Below are 16,918 nucleotides of genomic sequence, written 5' to 3'. Positions count from 1 at the left end.
ACTTAAAATGAATTATTTAAAGATGAAAATTCAAGTACTGTTATATTTTAATATGTATTTGTACTAATGTGTTCTATGGGTATTGCAGAATGTAACAGTCTGGCTGGGAGGTCTGTTTAATCCTGAGGCATACATTACTGCTACACGGCAGTGTGTGGCTCAGGCCAACTCTTGGTCCTTGGAGGAGCTTATGTTAGAGGTATCCATTGCTGATGCTGAGGGCCAAATCACAGCTGCTGGTGGTTTCTCTATCAAGGGTAAGTAAATGATTATTCTCTCTCTCTCCACAGACTTGCAGTATGTTCCACTTACAATATGTTTATGAACCACAATCACTCTGTCTCATATAATCTAAATGAAGTCAGTCTCTCTCTCTCTCCAGACCCACAGTTTGTTTATGAACCACAGTCACTCACCAGCCTCTCATATTATCAAAATGAAGTACAAAGAACAAGGCTCAAATATAAAAGAGGTGGAAGACATTGAAAATACATTAAAATACCTCCATTTTAGAGGTATATGCACAAATCTAATTAATTCTCAATATTGCTTTGAACAGGACTGAAGCTGCAGGGAGCGGTGTGTATGAGCAATGCACTGCAGTTGACCCACACCATCATGACTGACCTGCCCATGGTAACCCTCCACTGGGTGCGCCGGGAAGTTATTGTTACTAACAAGATTACATTGCCAGTGTACCTCAATGCTACCCGCACAGATATCCTCTTCACAGTCGACCTTAACATTGCAGCAAATGAGAATGCACACAGTTTCTATGAGAGAGGTGTGGCTCTTCTGGCTTCTATCAATCTCAATTAAAAAGTCTCTGGAGGATCTGTAGGGACACTGCATACAAGCTTTAAGTTATTGAAAGTACTGTTACAATTTAGTCAAGATCTATGAATGTATGTTTGGAGTAATTAAGGTTATTTAAAGTATTTATCATGTAGTCAGGTTCTTAATTATATACAAGGAATATGTTAATTGATAAAAAGGGCAGTGATTGAATAACAATAAAATATACTATAAAGTATTTGTTAATTTTTAACCTTGCATTCCTAAGTCAGAAACTTCAAGTACACTCCTTCCACATAGAGCTTGTCAGTTTGATGAGAGTGACTTGAGCTGGTCAATTGTAAATGAGAAAAGCATTTTAAAAGGCATATTTCCCATTTCATGATGTTAAAAGTTTCAAAGTACACAGCTAAGTGATGTGCAATAATATATGATGAATATATTTAACAGCAGGCCATTGTGAGAGATTTGCCTCTTAATGGATTAGATGTAGGAAAGGGGGGTTTATTATGATGTAGCAGGGCTAAACAAGTCTTACTGTTAGATTCCAATGTGGAGAGATCCAGGCACACTTATTCGCTTCCTCAATGTGTGGTGGTTGTCAGTGTTCTGTCCCCTACCCCAGTACAGGTTCAGGGGCTAAAGTTGGTTTTGGGGAGTATGTGATGAAGTGTGTCTGGGTTCTTTCCCTTGTGAAAACAATCAGCCAGGCTAGACCAGTAGACTGCATAAACATTTGGTTAAAAATTACATTTCTAACTACGAGTACACAAAGAAGACAAGTGACATACCCTGAGTGACATGCAGTTGATCCTTCCTCAATGAGGTCAGTGAGGACTGGTCATCTCTCCCATACAGACAAAGGTGCAATTAAAATTTAATCTTTGGCAGTGCTGAGGGTTGTGTGTATGTGGGCATCTTTACTTATTTTTTTACAAGAGTAAATTTTAAGTAAATTTTACAGGAGTAAAATTATATATATATATATATATATATATATATATATATATATATATATATATATATATATATATATATATATATATATATATATAAATAAAATATATATATATATATATATATATATATATATATATATATACACTCGTATATATATATATATATATATATATATATATATATATATATATATATATATATATATATATATATATATATATATATATATATGGGAAAATAAATATTTATCAAAAACTTTAATAAAATAATGTAAATTCTCTATAAGAGTAATGATTTTGAAGAATGAAAAAAAAAAAAAAAAAAAAAGTACCAAGTTACAAATCTATCTTACCTTTCGCTTATTGAGTCTTCAAGCTGTACTGCACCTTATTTCAACCAGCAGGTCCAGACATTTCACATTCTTGACACGAGAAAAGCCTTAAGATTACACACACAAGTGAAGATGATGAATGATCCTTCACATATAAGCACTACAATTTCATAATCAATGTATTGGATGTGCTTGGACTTCAATATTGAATTGTGATATTTCATACATCACATACTTGTATAATGTCTAGATACCCATGAGTATGTCCCCCCCCATCCCAACCCCCCATGATGCTCATAACAGCCATCTCCACATGCTTCTGTCTAAACATTCTGCTCTCAAACACTCCAGGCCTCTTACTCCCCCACATCTACAGTACAATATCTTTCCACAATGATTGTTCTTATACCTACAGCACCTACCACATTGTGTATTCTTATTTAATGAATTCTCTCCAAGTGGGTTACTATATTTTAATAGTTACTCCACAAATAATTATTTCTCTTCCCTACCAGATATAAATTTTTCCTATACATTTTCATTATTTACATGGTATCAGCCTATGTAAAAACACACTGCAGTAGAAAAGGCTTTCATCCAGAGACTAGGGGTAATTTAGCCATATACCATGGCATGCTGGTTCAAAGGGGGTCAGTAGAGTGCCCACAACTAAACACTTTATAATGTACTTCTCCCTTGCTAGATATAAAGAGGCTAAAACATGACAGAAAATCAGCCCAGATTGTCTTCACTTGACCAGTTTCTAATCTGGGACCTCTTGATTGTGAAACCAAACCTCAGAAAAAATTTTACACTATATAGCACATGATGTTTGAGAAAATAGGTGATGAGCTTGTGGCTGATGACTAACATGGAAGCCTGTTACCCACTATTAGTGACATCTCTATTCCAGTGCATAATGTTAAGAAGGAAACAGTATGTAAGAATGCACAACATACCTAAACTCCTATGCAGAACATCTATGTCTATAACCTGCAGTATAAAATGGTATTAAGTACTATTATGTGTATTGCTTGTTACACGAGTTGTGATGAACACTGCCTGGGATAACAGCAACTTTCCTTACTGAAGCCATGTTTGTTCTTAATTACTATATGAGGACAATTATACAGTGAAGTTCCTGTTTAAAGGAGGTAACTGGTAAGAAATATAATTATTATCCTGACATGAAAAATATTAACATGAACAGCATATTTGTACATTATAATATTTGTTCTTACTCTTTCACTGTGTTCTCTTCAATATAAAAAGCAGAAGAGATTCAAGTGTTCGCCCACCACAAGGCACCACAAAGCCACCCGAGTCCTGATGCAACCAAACCTCTACCAACACCCATCTTCTGAGATGCTCCAGGCAGCGGTTCCTTCATGGTGGCATGGAGGCTCTGTTCAATCATGTAGCAGAAAATAGCTGAGTGAGGCACACTTTTCTGCAGCACATTATTCAGGACAGATCAATGTAGGATTCACTTAGTGGATTATGTGCAGAATGGGTTGGCTGACTCGCAGAGGAGGTGGTGAGTGGAGGAGGTGGGTGACTTGGAGTGGAGGAGGAAGGGGGATTGTTGGGCATTGGTCATTTTTTAAAGTTGGCTTTTATGATCTCCAGCAGCTTGCTTCCCAGAGCCTCATCCTGAAAGTGACATGAAAGGTGAAATGGTAAAGACTGGAAATGAGGGATAGTTCTAATGAGAGTATAAGTGTATGACATGTGACAAGTAACATGAAGCATAGAGTGTGATGTGAAGAGGAGGCAGTGGTATGGTGATGATGCTAGTGAGGTGTAAAGAAATATGGAGCGATAGTGACAGGATGAAGGATGTGGACTGACCTGGTGTGTCCAAGAGAGGAGGATGTTCTTCCCTGGATCATCATTGTCATCCTGAATGTTGATCACCACCGAGTCAGCTACTGACAGTTGGTATTCACTCACCACCTGCACCTGAGTCGTCCCAAGCTTCCTGCAAGGACCATAAAGTTTCATTATAAGGACTAGGCACCTGTGGACCTTTCCTGAGTCAAAAGACATCAGTGCAGTCATCTATAAGCTACGTGTATGAAATCCAGACAGGTAACACAAAGACACTGTTACAGAAGTGCTCACTGTGACAGGAGGGTGTGCAGGGAGGAGGTGAGTGCCTGCACCGGGCCAATGTGCTCCACTTCTATTCTCTCAGTGAAGCGCAGTTGGTGTGAAACAATCCCCAGCTCTCCCCATGCCTCATTCACTCCTAAGATCTTCATGCTCTATGGGAAGGGAGGGAAGGTTAATATTTTATGTATAATCCTCAGTGATTAGGCAGAAAGCTATTTTAGATTCTTGATGATGCTGTCCTTATTTTCTTATGTTCTTCCCTTACTTTCTTGTGTTCTTATCTTGTGTTCTTATAAATAAGTGGTAGATGAATGGAATAGACTCAATAATCAGGTTAGTGTTGAGTCATTAGGGAGCTTCAAAAGATTAGACAAGTTTATGGATAGGGAAGATAGGTGGAAATAGGTAGGTATGTTTCATAAAGGGACTGCCACATGTAAGACTGATGGCTTCTTGCAGCTTCCTTTACTTTATGCTCTTAACGGTAGGCACAGAGGGAAGATGCTGCTAAGAGAAAAAAACAAAGGATACAAAGAGAACTATGATGAGGCAGGAACACCAGCAACACTCACATTGTTTTTCATAATGAGGACACCATGTAGGATCTTCTGTTTCTTGGTGGGCTGTTCCTCTGCCTTGCCTGAGGTTGTGGGGGCAAGTGGTAAGGCTGGAGAAGTTGGCGGGGCGGCCATTGTGTGCTTCAGCAACGACAGAGACACCTCCACCTCCATGTTGCTTGAGACAGAGATGTGAGCCGTCTCCCCATTCCCCGGCTTGTAGCAGTTAATGTTGAACTCCTGTTGATGAGAGCATACTGTGTGTGGATAGATAATATGAGAGTAGATCAGCTGGCTAAGAACACCGACATTCATGGTTTAAATGACCAAGCAAAACATGATCCCAGGTCCTCTTGATGTCATATGTCCTGCCCCTGACTCACCAACCCTGGACTGAGACACTGCATGCAAGGGACGAGGGTGGGTGGTAATCCTCCTTCTGCACATGAACATTTAAATCCAAACTACAAACGTTTGGGATTCCTAATCTTGTGTCCCCTGAGGTAAGTACACATCCACAGCAGGTATCACAAATACATGTGTGAATGGCAACATGACTGATAAATAATTCCACCTCCACAGTCTGGCAGAAAATGGTCTCTAGACAAGTTCATTTCCTTCCACCACTCACCTGCATGATCTTCTGCCGCAAAAAGTCCATCTTGGCATTCTCCCCGTGGACGAGCAGTACGTTTTTGGGTTCACAGTGTCTCACCAGCTGCATGATACCCTTGGCATCAGCATGGGCACTGAATGACATATACTGCAAAGTGAAGCAAGGAAAATATATAGAAGGATGGATTAATGTGTATGGCTAGAATGAAAGGAAGAGAGAGAGAAAGGAAGAAAAGTAAGTGCAAGATTATTGTGTACTGCTGCTGAAGAAAACTAAAAATGGAGGAGGAATGGAGATTAAAGAAGAGGTTTAAGACCAAGAGGTGCAATAATAAAGATCAAATAAGACAAAAAAAACAGTGAACAGTTGCTCTTTCATCACACTTTCTATAATACACATCACACAATGAAACCAAATCATCTTTCCAACACACAGAGGAGAACCACACATAAAAGACAGATGAACAAAAATGCAGGAGGCTGGAGGAGTAGTAGTAGTTTAGAAGACACATTACCTCTACACTCAAGTTAACCTCTACACTGGTACGGTTTTCAAAGTCGATCTTCTTTGCTCCATTGAGGATTTTGTGGCCAACAGTACCCTGGACACAGTACCCAGGCATGATTACCTGTGAGAGAGGATCAGCACTGAGTTATTGTCCTACATAGAATAATAAACGTACAGTATTTAATTTTCTCTCTCTTTGTAGGGGCCTGTTTCTATTATTGGTATGCACTTTTCCTTTCCTACTCGCTGCACAATCTTGTCTCATTGTATTAGTTACCTTCTGTTCATGTTTTTATCCTACTGTGAGATTTAGTCAAGCAGGTGATCATTCTTAACTTGTTTTCACTTTTCCTTAATGTGTTATTTTTCCCAACATTTCCTTTACCACCAGCATACCTCTCATCCATCTCAACTTACACCATTCCTTCTGAAGTATATCTCCTCCTTAATCTTCCCCTGTGATTATTACAGGAATTGGTTCTCAAATAGTGGTAGATGAATGGAATGGACTCCCTAATATAGTTGCTAGTTCTGAGTCATTAGGGAGCTTTAAACGAAGATTAGACAAATTTATGCATGGGATGATAGATGGAAATAGGTAGGCAAGTTTCATACAGAGACTGCTATGTGTATGACTGATGACTTCTTGCAGCTTTCCTTACTCGTATGTTCATTACCTCTCAAACAGATCAAAATCCTCTCCCCATCTGGCTACACCCTAATGCATCTCGCTAACTCAAGGGCTGCTGAATTCCCCTCCTTGCTCACCATGTTGTTTTGGTTGGGTGCCCATTTCTTGAAGATCGTCAGGGAGAGGCCAGCGTGCAGCATTCCCGGTGTAGCAAACACCACCATTGGCCCAGGGTTGTCCATGTAGGTCTTGTCAAATGGCTTGATGTGTTTAAAGTCGAACATGTTGCGGTGAACGAAAGTCTGTCGGATCTTCTGGTTGGTCCACGTGATAAACATGCGGTAGTATTTGTTGGCCTGTACAGGAAGAGGCATGAGGGAGTGCTTGGGTTGTGTGGGGCTACATTATTAGTTTTGTTAAGCCTAGCTTTTGTGGTTGTTTTACTTGCTTCTCTTTCTCTTTTGTAACTCCTTGGCTTTCATACCGACTTTATATACCAATTCCTCTTCCTCCTTGTTTTATGGTTATTTTACATGCTTCTCTCTCTCTCTCTCTCTCTCTCTCTCTCTCTCTCTCTGTCTCTCTGTCTTGTAACTGTTTGGCTTTCATACTCATTTCATACACCCATTCCTCTCATCACCTCTCTCCTCTCTCAAACCACAAAGAAAGAGATTGGTTCTCTTTACATTCAGATACATTACAGAGATACAATACAAGTTTGCAAAAAGCAGAAAAAAAACAAATGAACTTTTAACAACACATAAACACCATAAACACACTAACACTACAGCATCCATCCACACACCTCTGCTCACACACACTTCACCACAACAGCATAAACACCCACTGTCTCTGCCAGGCCCATGGTGAAGTATACAGGAACTTTGAGGTTCATGCGGTCCCAGTAGGTGTCGAGGAGGATGCACAGCTCCTGCACTCGGCCCAAGGCAAACACTGGGATGAGCACCTTGCCGCCACGCTCCACACAGTCATGTACCTTCTTCAGGAAATCACGCTCCCTGTCAGTAGTGGGGATATGAATGAGAAATGAGAGGATGGTGGTGAAGCTGAGTTAGTGAAGGAAATGAAGGACAGGGATGGTTGTAGTGCAGGTATAAATGTGAAGAGAAATGGATTAATTCTTATTTCTCTTTCAAAATATTTCATTCATCTTTTCTTTGTAATTTATCTTTATGTATTCTTTTACTCCTTCACATTCACTAATCTACCTTCTCTTCCAGCACGGCCTAGAGTTCCTGATGGTAGTGATAAAGCATAGCATAATATCCTACCCTTCACCATGCATGTCCTTGCTCATTTCATCCCCACCTCACCTTATGTCATCTTAACCCTTTCACTGCAATATGAAACAACTAAGAGTACCAGAAGTAATGCATGAAATCTTTACGAACATCTACAAGAAAGAAGGGGGATGAAAAAGGTTAGATTTTGTAGTTTCTAGCCAGTTTAAAGATTGGAGGTGGCTGTAGAACAAGTAAAGACATCTTAAATGATTAGTAATTAAGGAAAGATGTACCAAATGGCAATAAAAGGGTTCATAAACATCTCTTTCTCCCTCCCCACTCACCAAGTCCCACAACAAAATCACTCTCATATCTTCATGCATAAACTCCCGCTCTTTACTCTATCCCTCAATCACATCCTGACCATCCTCTTTTCACCTCCTCACCTGCAGCGTTTGGAGTCCCTGATGGTGGTGGCGTAGGTGGACTCTGAGATGAGGAGGTCGGGACGGCACTTATCTATCCAGGCAGCTCCCAAGTGACGGTCAGGGGTCATGTTATAGTCTCCCTGTGGTGGTGAGGAGGCTTAGGGTTGGGGAGGTATGAGTGGAGTGAGTGGAGTATGTAGTCTTTCTTTGGCGTGTGCAAGATTGGAGTTATGATTGTGTTGTAGATGTACTTTTATCCAGCTTGTTCTTGAAGTGTGTGTGTGTGTGTGTGTGTGTGTGTGTGTGTGTGTGTGTGTGTGTGTGTGTGTGTGTGTGTGTGTGTGTGTGTGTGTGTGTGTGTGTGTGTGTAATATTTTTATGAAGTTACAAAAACTTGGGTGTTCTTGCTATGATTGTGTTTATGTACATCTCACCAAAACCTTTTATCTCTCTCTCTCTCTCTCTCTCTCTCTCTCTCTCTCTCCCTCCCTCTAGGGAAGGAAAAAACTTATCATGGATATATTACTCTCTTCAACACACATACAGACACTCACCGTATACACAAGACTCTGCTGGCCCACACGGATATGGAACATGGCTGCACCAAGGACATGGCCAGCATAGTAAGCCTTTATCTCAAGGTCTGCATCCACCTGAAGGAACAGGACAGTGGGCAGATGAGGCAACGGCAATGCAAGTAATGGGTAGGAAGAAAAGGATATAATGATCTATTGGAAATGGTTACATTATATGGCCATTTGTTTCAATTACAAATACTAAAAACAGGAAGTGAAGGGTTGGTATGGAAAGCAGGGATCCAAGAGTAAAGTGAAGGCATGTTCAAAGAAATTATACATATCTGAGAGGATGCGGACAAGCATGTATTATTGGAGGAACACACACAAGCAGAATCTATTATGCTATGGGGATACAAAGAACAGCAACCAGAATGAAATGAATGGTAAAAATATATATATAGTTAGGCCTATATAGATAAAGAATGAGTTTAATTTATATATAACTTATATAAGCAAAGTTCTATAGGTGATCAAATGTGTCTGTGTTGAGTTGAGGCAAGTGACTCACCTGCACTGTTTCATGCAGGGACACTGTGATCACTTTCTTCATGCAATCCTTGATCATGCTGGAGGTGAAGAAGTTGGTCTCACCTTTCCTTTCCACTGCCACCTTCCGCATATCCTCCTGAGGGCAGCAAGCAGGCACATTAGGTTCACGTATATACTCAAGTCCACACAATAACAGTCTAATTTCTTTGCTTAAATTTTAAGTGCTTGACTGGCAATGATATTTTCATTAGAGCACTAAGTATAGGTCTATAAATTGCTTCAGATCAAGTAGTGTGCACTTAACGTGGCTGGAAGATCAATGGTACATAACTTAACTTCACTTGAGCCAAAGAGATCAACATGGCTTGGCAGATTATCTCACACACACACACACACACACACACACACACACACACACACCAGCAGCACAGGGCAGAGGGCCTTTGTGGGCTGAGTCATGTAGATGGGTCCGCTGTAGCCCACCATCTCCGTCATGTAGGGCAGGGCGCCACAGTGGTCCAGATGGAAGTGACTAATTATAACACAGTCAAGGAACTCTGTCAGTGGACCATCTGTGATATAGGTGAAATCTGGGAACCGTCTGTCATCATTGTATCTGCAAAACAATGTTATAAAGTGTACTTTCTACAAGTGGATTTTGTATTTATGAATTCTATTTATCTTCTAAGGACTTGCTCTGTTGTTAAAAGAATCCTGCCACTCAACACATATAGGTATGAACGCCATTCTGGCTGTTAGGATTTGTTCAATGACAACTGGTGATCATGAGTCAAGATGTAAACCAAGACTGTGGTTGGATCACACACACACACACACACACACACACACACACACACACACACACACACGGTAAAGAAAAAAGGGACAAATATAAGAGTAGAGTTAATAAATATAATTTGGGTTCTGTATACTGCAATTACGTAAATAGAAAGACACAACACACACACACACACACACACATACCCCATATGCATGCCACAGTCCAGCATAATGTTCTTTCCGCCAGTTGTCACCAGGATACAGCTCCGGCCCACATCCTGTCCCGCACCTGCACACAGAAAAGAGAAAAATGGATGTAAAATGACAAATGCACAGTACTTGAAATTGGACTCTTATCTGCATGAATTCTTTTCTGGAAAAAAAAAAAAAAAAAAAAAATGTGAAATATGTCAACATATTCCCTACCTCTTAAAATATCTAAAACTTACACAAAATATTACAGTAAGGAAAAAAAGCCAAAGGAGCCTTAAATAAGCCAATTACAAAGACATGTCATTTCAGATCAAGAGAAAGTATTTATTTTCAATATTTTGTTGAAATAATTCTACACAGTTTCATATTATGAGATTTTTTAGTTTAATAAGTACATTATATCCTTTTTATATACAACTTCACACAATGGGAAATACGATTTAGTGGTGAATCTGCTTCTATCAAACATTTCATGTAATAACACATTGACTTACAAAAGAACACCCGTTGTTTGAGAATAGTTTCCCCGTTGCCATGTGATGGGAGCATCTCGTTTAATTTATTTTCATGCTTTCCTATAAAATTTCTATTTCGACCCTGCAAGATATTTATTTCTGATCTGTTTCCTATATGGTGAGTCTTCTACTTTGCTGCTGTCCTTTTTCTTCTAGAATTACTTTCTTAATGGTCTGGTCACGTCATGAGGACTGCAAATTCTATTGCGGCCAGTGTATCAATAAAATTATTCAAGCTTGTTTGTGGAAGATGAAAAAGCAGAAAAAGAAACTTGGCCAGACATGCTAGGAAGGTGGTGACAGTAACACTCCCCGGTACTGTGAAGACATCAAACCTGCCTCGGCACACTTACCAAGAGGAGTGACTTTGATCTCCGGCATGCTGCCTTCCTCGTCCCTCACGGCGCACTTCCTACTTCAAGCAACACACCCACGCCTCTGCTTCTTCTCTCACTCTTGGCTAGCTACTTTCTTCTAACAACCCTTGTAATGTGGCAGAAACGCGTATAGTAAACTGCAGCTCACGGATCGGCTTCGTCCCTCGCCGCCTGTTGTTGTGGTTCCCTGGCGCGTCTCCCTCAGGGGACGGTACTCTGGAACAGAAATGGACCACTACTGCTCAAATCATCTACATGATAAATACAATGTCCCACAATGCCAATGCCATATAACTTTCAATATTAGCAACGATGCACTTAGGGAGCACGGCAGTGGATTTGTGTGGTTGCCATCCCGTACTAAGGATTTTATAAACACGCAGTTGCTGCCACAAGTAAAGGTTGGATATAAGGCGAATTTACACGGGGTAAATTTTTCCTCCCGGCAAGTCCCAGCCATCCGGAACTGCCAGCAGGTTTCTGCCGAAAGCATTCACACGGTCAAGAGCAGCTGCTGGCTCGCTGCATCAAAACAAACAAGATAGAGTACTCCGACGAGCAGCCTGGCTGCTCAGTTATGATTTTGCTGTATTTGAAAAAAAAAAAAAAAAAAAAGGCTAGCGATAAAAGAATATAAGTAGTGTTTATCACAAACCTGCGAGAACTAAGCTTAGAGTAAGCAGCAGGAGCAGCAGCATCCCCAACAGCAGCAGCAGCAGCAGCAACAGCAACAGTAGTAGTAGTAGTAGTAGGGTTGGGTTCGATTACGAGTACGGTTAAATTGCAATATCCCAACACACACACACACACACACACACAGGGAGGAGAAGAAGGAAGGAGAGGTAAGGGAGAGAGGGGAACCCAGGCTGGGGGATAAGGGAGGGGCAGAGAAGCGTAGGTTGTGAAGGAAGTGGAGGGGGGAGGGCGATGACGTCACATTATATACGTACGCCGATCAATTTTGAAAATGACCCCTCGGAAAAATGGAGCTAGGCTGTAATGTCTCATATATTCTGAAAGACCATACAATTTAAATATCGGGATTATAAAAAAAAATATTTCAAGCCTCAGTAATAATAAATATTTTAAAGAACGAATAAAAAAAAAAGGAAAAAAAAAAATGGAACACGTGAAAAAAAATCCTAAAATCCACAAATCTGATTTATCGGGAATGGAAAACACTTAAAAAATCATAACTATTTTTACAAATAATTAGAAGTTAGTTATAAACTGAAAAAAAAGGTCGAGTTTTCGATTTGTAACATGCCTATAAATCACTCTAAACGTTCACTTATTACACTGAACATGCACAAGAAACATTTTGAAAATCATGAAACAATAAAATCTTAATTAGTGTCAAAATAAGAATTTTAGTATGATGATGTTAAAAAGTGGCCGTTAAAAAAAAACATTTACTTAGATATAAACAACATTATAGTCAAAATATTTCCCTTAACACACATACGAAAAACTTAAAACATAGCTAAATATTTTCAGAAACCATAAAAACTTACTTATAAACCAAAATTTACAAGTTCAGAAAATAGAAATAATAGTGGAATCGGGCCAAACTCTGACAAACCTTTATGGCGGTTGGGGAAACCTCAGCTGAAAGCAAAGATGGCTACCACTCCTACTAATTTACTATTTGGGATTATTTTGGAGGTTACTTATCTATTTTCTGGATAGATTTTGATTGTGTGTGGAAAATTGCCCCCTTGTAAACCCGCCTTTATATCCCGTACCTGCTTGCTGCTAGGTGAACAGGTGACTCGAACCCGGGCGTTCGTAGATGTGAGACGAGCGTGCTGACCAATACACACACACACACACACAACTTCCTGAAAAAGCTCAACAGTTTTGTTTACGAGTCTTGGAAAGATAACATTATCACAAAGGTTTTTCCATCCTTTAATATGTTTTGTGAAAGTGTGAGCAGCGGCAGCACTGGTGCAAGTGTCACCCACACTTTTTAGTAATGGAAACTGAAGCCGCCACAGTCACTCATTCCGAGCCATCCATACTTCATAACTTGACACACATCACTATTTTCTTTTACAATTAGATAAAGGTTTACTTCACCAGATGCTGTATCTTCCCCAATAAATTCCATAATGCTCCAAGAAGCTTTGGGACCCGAGAAATTTAAGGTTTTCAGTGGGAAAATTCACTACCAATAACGTAGCATACTAAACAAACAAAAAAAAAAAAAAAAGGGCAAAAATAAATAAACAAATAAATAAATAAAACTTTACTTTAGTCTCGAACGGGGGGATCCAGCCTTTCCCTCCTCCGGCTGTCCTGATGCTACATTCGAAGCGACGACTATTTTTCCTTCTTTCTAGGCATCAGGAACGTGTTTGCGTATCGCCACATTCCTTCATCTCTAACATTACACTTTTATAGCACGTAGTACTTTACATTCACAACAGTAACACGGTGATATTTCAGGAAACTCACTGCAGTATTGCTTTTGAGAGAGAGAGAGAGAGAGAGAGAGAGAGAAAGCAGCTATTCCTTCGATGGGAGAGTAGGAACGTAGCTCGCAGGTGGCCATGGCGGCAGAATGATTTCAAGCCTGCCAAACCCTGCCCGGTCCCACGTCAAGGGATGTGATTGGTGGATTATTTCAACTACCTTTTTTTTCATTGGCTGTGACGCACTTACCACACAGGCGCACTGCAGGTCACCGTTCCAAATCCCTGCTTGAACAAACCTTTCCTCGGGCACCGCAGACCGAAGCAGGAGTCGGAAACAATGGCAGCCACACCTCAGAAGCGATACAAGACAGGATCGCACCTCTCTTACTTTCAAAGAGCACTCCTTGAAGTTGTATGGAGTTTTAAGAGCATTTTTTACGATGCTAGCGACTGATTAACAAAATTTCTACATTAGTAACAGGGGAGACACTCTTGAAAACCCAACTAATCATTTCTGTGGCGTTGGAAAATATGCGTAGTGAAAGGGTAGAGCGTTTCTGAATACTGGCCTAACACAAACGGATATCTGCCGAACGGTTGATTTGCGCGAGATCTGAGAGAGAGAGAGAGAGAGAGAGAGAGAGAGAGAGAGAGAGAGAGAGAGAGAGAGAGAGAGAGAGAATAAACTTTCTTATCTTTCGTTTATATGTTACCTACGTATTTTAAATGAAATGCACATTATCGTTTCCATTCACCTTCACTAATTCTTACGCCAAAACGCTCACACTGCAGGAACACAATAATAAACTTCAAATCGTGACAAAAAACAAGTGAATGTCGCGGGATAATCGTAAAATGAGTGGCTTCGAGGACTCGAGGCTTCATAACTAAAGGGTTCGCTTCACTGGGGTTCTCGTTATCGTCACCGTGACCCGCCGACCAGCGCCGTCCCCAGCTCTGACCTACAAACCTGTACCGTGTACCTAAAGGTCATGGATGAAGGAGTGGACTGAATATTTGACCTTTGGCGATCATGAGTACGTACCTTGAAACGTTCTCGCATAAGAATAATTTTTGGAGATCAAGGAGATAGTTAGTCGGATTCTCGGGAGTCTTTATCACAGAAATCACGTAAAATCCTTGTTAAAGTTACAATGAAATGATTAAACACCCTTGGGAATCTCAATAATGCCATCCACTAGAGCATGATGAAGGTAGTTGGCTTCTCATAAATGTTTACTCCAGTGACGATGTGAAATCTTTGTTAAACGATTGCTATCTGTCTATCTACACCGGGCTGGCAATCCCACACGGGCTGGTCCAGACAAAGCACCTCACTCTTATACAGACGACTTTCACACTCACAGCTACGTCGATCCGTGGTGGAAAGGGATATTCTTGTTAACCACATACTACCACAGCAAGGCCCACCAACATACACTGGTTTACTCCTGCCCCCTTCATAACAAGACTGTTCCCTACCTAGCCCGCACTTGAGTTAGGACTAGTTGTTGTTATTATTATCATTATTGTATTAAATTTTCCTCCTCTTTTTCCTCCTCTTTCTCCTCCACATGCTCGCTAATGACAAGCAGATGCACGGTGCTATGACTGGTATCACGAAAAAAGAAGGAAATAAATAGAACTTAATACATTCAACGAAACACGCAATCGAATTAACTAACACGCTAATGGCTGAGAATATGGTCACTGTACTTATCCTGTATTTTCGCTACTTTTTCTTTAAGATTCTCGCCAATTATGTTTTCAATACGATCTCTTGACTTGTTCCCTTTCCACAATACGTACGATAATCAGTGAGTCTTCTGCACGGATCCTCGAAATGTGTGTTCCCGTACTCACAACCGCTGCTGGTCCACGGTGCACGTTCAAGGTTCAAACTTCTGCTAATTCTTCCTCTTTTCTCTGACCGCCAGCCACTACGACGTTGATTTTTTTTTTTAATGTAGTTCTTTTCTCCTGTAATAAGTTATTCCTCTCTAGTATGTGGTTGGTTATTCTCTCTCTCTCTCTCTCTCTCTCTCTCTCTGCGTGTCTGTTGGTGCGGCGGTCGATCAGTCTCTCTCTCTCTCTCTCTCTCTCCGTGTGTGTGTGTGTGTGTGTGTGTGTGTGTGCACCAATACACGCACAACCGTACCTCTCGTGTGCACATCAGCAAGACTGACTTATTAAATTCACCAAGGGACTGCACGGGGAGCCTGTGGGAGGGGGCGTCTCGTGGGGGGTGGCGGGGGAGCTTCGGTCAAGGTCAGTGGAGGGGGAAGGGGGGGAGGGGCGCGAAACCCTGAAACGAAATCAAGTACAGTTCACTCACCCTACCTCTGTTTGCGTGCGTTGGAGGGGAGGGGTGGGAGAGCTGGGGGTGAGAGAGTAGGGAGGGAGAGGGTAGAGAGGGAGAACGGGGGAAAGGGGGCCAGTGGGGGAGAAGCAACTTCGTCCACACACATACGTACACATACACACACGTACATGCTTAAATACATACACGGGCTTGCTGCATGTACGTACGTTTCCCCGCCAGCAAGGGTACGATGGTTCCCTTCAGTGACATCATGACATCTTGCGAGGAATTCGGTGGGGGGGGGTTGAATGTGTGTGTGTGTGTGTGTGTGTGTGTGTGTGTGATTATCTAACCACCTGTCACGGCTTTGCACATTCTCTCTCTCTCTCTCTCTCTCTCTCTCTCTCTCTCTCTCTCTCTCTTCATGATATTAATTTTTTGTCTAATTGGTCATTATCGGCACTGTGCATCACAAAGCAGGCAACATTTGCAATTTAATTCTTTTGTATAGCCTTTTGTTGCTTCAAAGTTATATAAATGAATTGCGTTAAGATTTTTTATTCGTTTACAGCTCTCTCTCTCTCTCTCTCTCTCTCTCTCTCTCTCTCTCTCTCTCTCTCTGCATCGTATTTTACTGTAAGACCAAACTCTAAAAAGAAAAAAAAATGTAATATGATAATAATTTTCCTCTCCATATGTGATACATCTCAGGCACACATTTCTTTTTTTTTCATATTTTTTTCCATAACTACTGTAACACGTATTTTCCTATTAATATATTCACCTACATTTTTTTCCCTTCCCTCGTTACCTCTGTCGGGGGTACAACAGTTGGAGGAGGAGCAGGATGAGCTGGAGGCGGAGGAGGAGACGACACGAGGCACGAGACTTCATTAAGTAAGGAATGAATCAGTTTTCACTGGTTCGTGCTAGTCCGACTCCTCACGGCCTTAAGTGTCCGTCATGAGGTAGTCTGTTTGTGATTTGCATAATTTAGTTCCAGGAATGATTGATAGGCGACTTACGAACGGAGGAGGAGGAGGAGGAGGAGAAGAAGGAG

At 40.9% G+C, this 16,918-nt stretch overlaps 2 protein-coding genes across 7 annotated transcripts in view; one reads left to right on the top strand and one right to left on the bottom strand.

Annotated features, from left to right (window-relative positions):
- Positions 1-1,033, top strand: part of LOC135112592 (dynein heavy chain, cytoplasmic-like) — a 38,685-nt gene extending 37,652 nt beyond the window's left edge. For all 4 annotated transcript variants that reach the window (XM_064027083.1, XM_064027086.1, XM_064027085.1 and 1 more), the window contains 2 exons: positions 89-257; positions 560-1,033. In XM_064027083.1, the coding sequence (XP_063883153.1) occupies positions 89-257; positions 560-819 (429 nt within the window). In that variant the 3' untranslated portion in view covers positions 820-1,033. The remainder of the gene's footprint in view (positions 1-88; positions 258-559) is intronic.
- Positions 1,034-3,224: 2,191 nt separating this feature from the next.
- LOC135112591 (integrator complex subunit 11-like) lies at positions 3,225-13,622 on the bottom strand. Of its 3 annotated transcripts, none has more exons than XM_064027081.1 (16): positions 13,597-13,622; positions 12,882-12,977; positions 11,113-11,352; positions 10,236-10,320; positions 9,672-9,867; positions 9,271-9,387; positions 8,739-8,837; positions 8,203-8,324; positions 7,360-7,531; positions 6,650-6,868; positions 5,889-6,002; positions 5,390-5,521; positions 4,774-4,998; positions 4,211-4,353; positions 3,938-4,067; positions 3,225-3,739 (listed from the first exon to the last, which is right to left on the bottom strand). In XM_064027081.1, exons 3-16 carry the CDS (start codon positions 11,138-11,140, stop codon positions 3,683-3,685), a joined length of 1,839 nt encoding a protein of 612 aa, XP_063883151.1. In that variant the 5' UTR covers positions 11,141-11,352; positions 12,882-12,977; positions 13,597-13,622; the 3' UTR covers positions 3,225-3,682. The 3 variants fall into 3 exon arrangements, with proteins under 3 accessions (XP_063883151.1, XP_063883149.1, XP_063883152.1); XM_064027079.1 differs by lacking the exon at positions 13,597-13,622 and adding an exon at positions 13,392-13,580; XM_064027082.1 differs by lacking the exons at positions 12,882-12,977; positions 13,597-13,622 and adding an exon at positions 11,560-11,686.
- Between the last annotated feature and the right edge of the window lie 3,296 nt (positions 13,623-16,918).

This window comes from Scylla paramamosain, chromosome 24 (assembly GCF_035594125.1).
Source record: "Scylla paramamosain isolate STU-SP2022 chromosome 24, ASM3559412v1, whole genome shotgun sequence".
Lineage (NCBI taxonomy): Eukaryota > Metazoa > Arthropoda > Malacostraca > Decapoda > Portunidae > Scylla > Scylla paramamosain.
This window is presented reverse-complemented; position numbering and strand designations above follow the sequence as displayed.

Bases quoted from the DNA above. Each gene is read 5' to 3' on its own strand.
- LOC135112591 (XM_064027081.1), bottom strand. From the start codon at position 11,140: ATGCCGGAGATCAAAGTCACTCCTCTTG. The intron at 8,838-9,270 runs GTGAGTCACTTG...CTGTTCCTTCAG, and splicing joins CCCTGCATGAAACAGTGCAG to GTGGATGCAGACCTTGAGAT. The intron at 6,869-7,359 runs GTGGGTGTTTAT...CTTCCTGTACAG, and splicing joins CCATGGGCCTGGCAGAGACA to GCCAACAAATACTACCGCAT.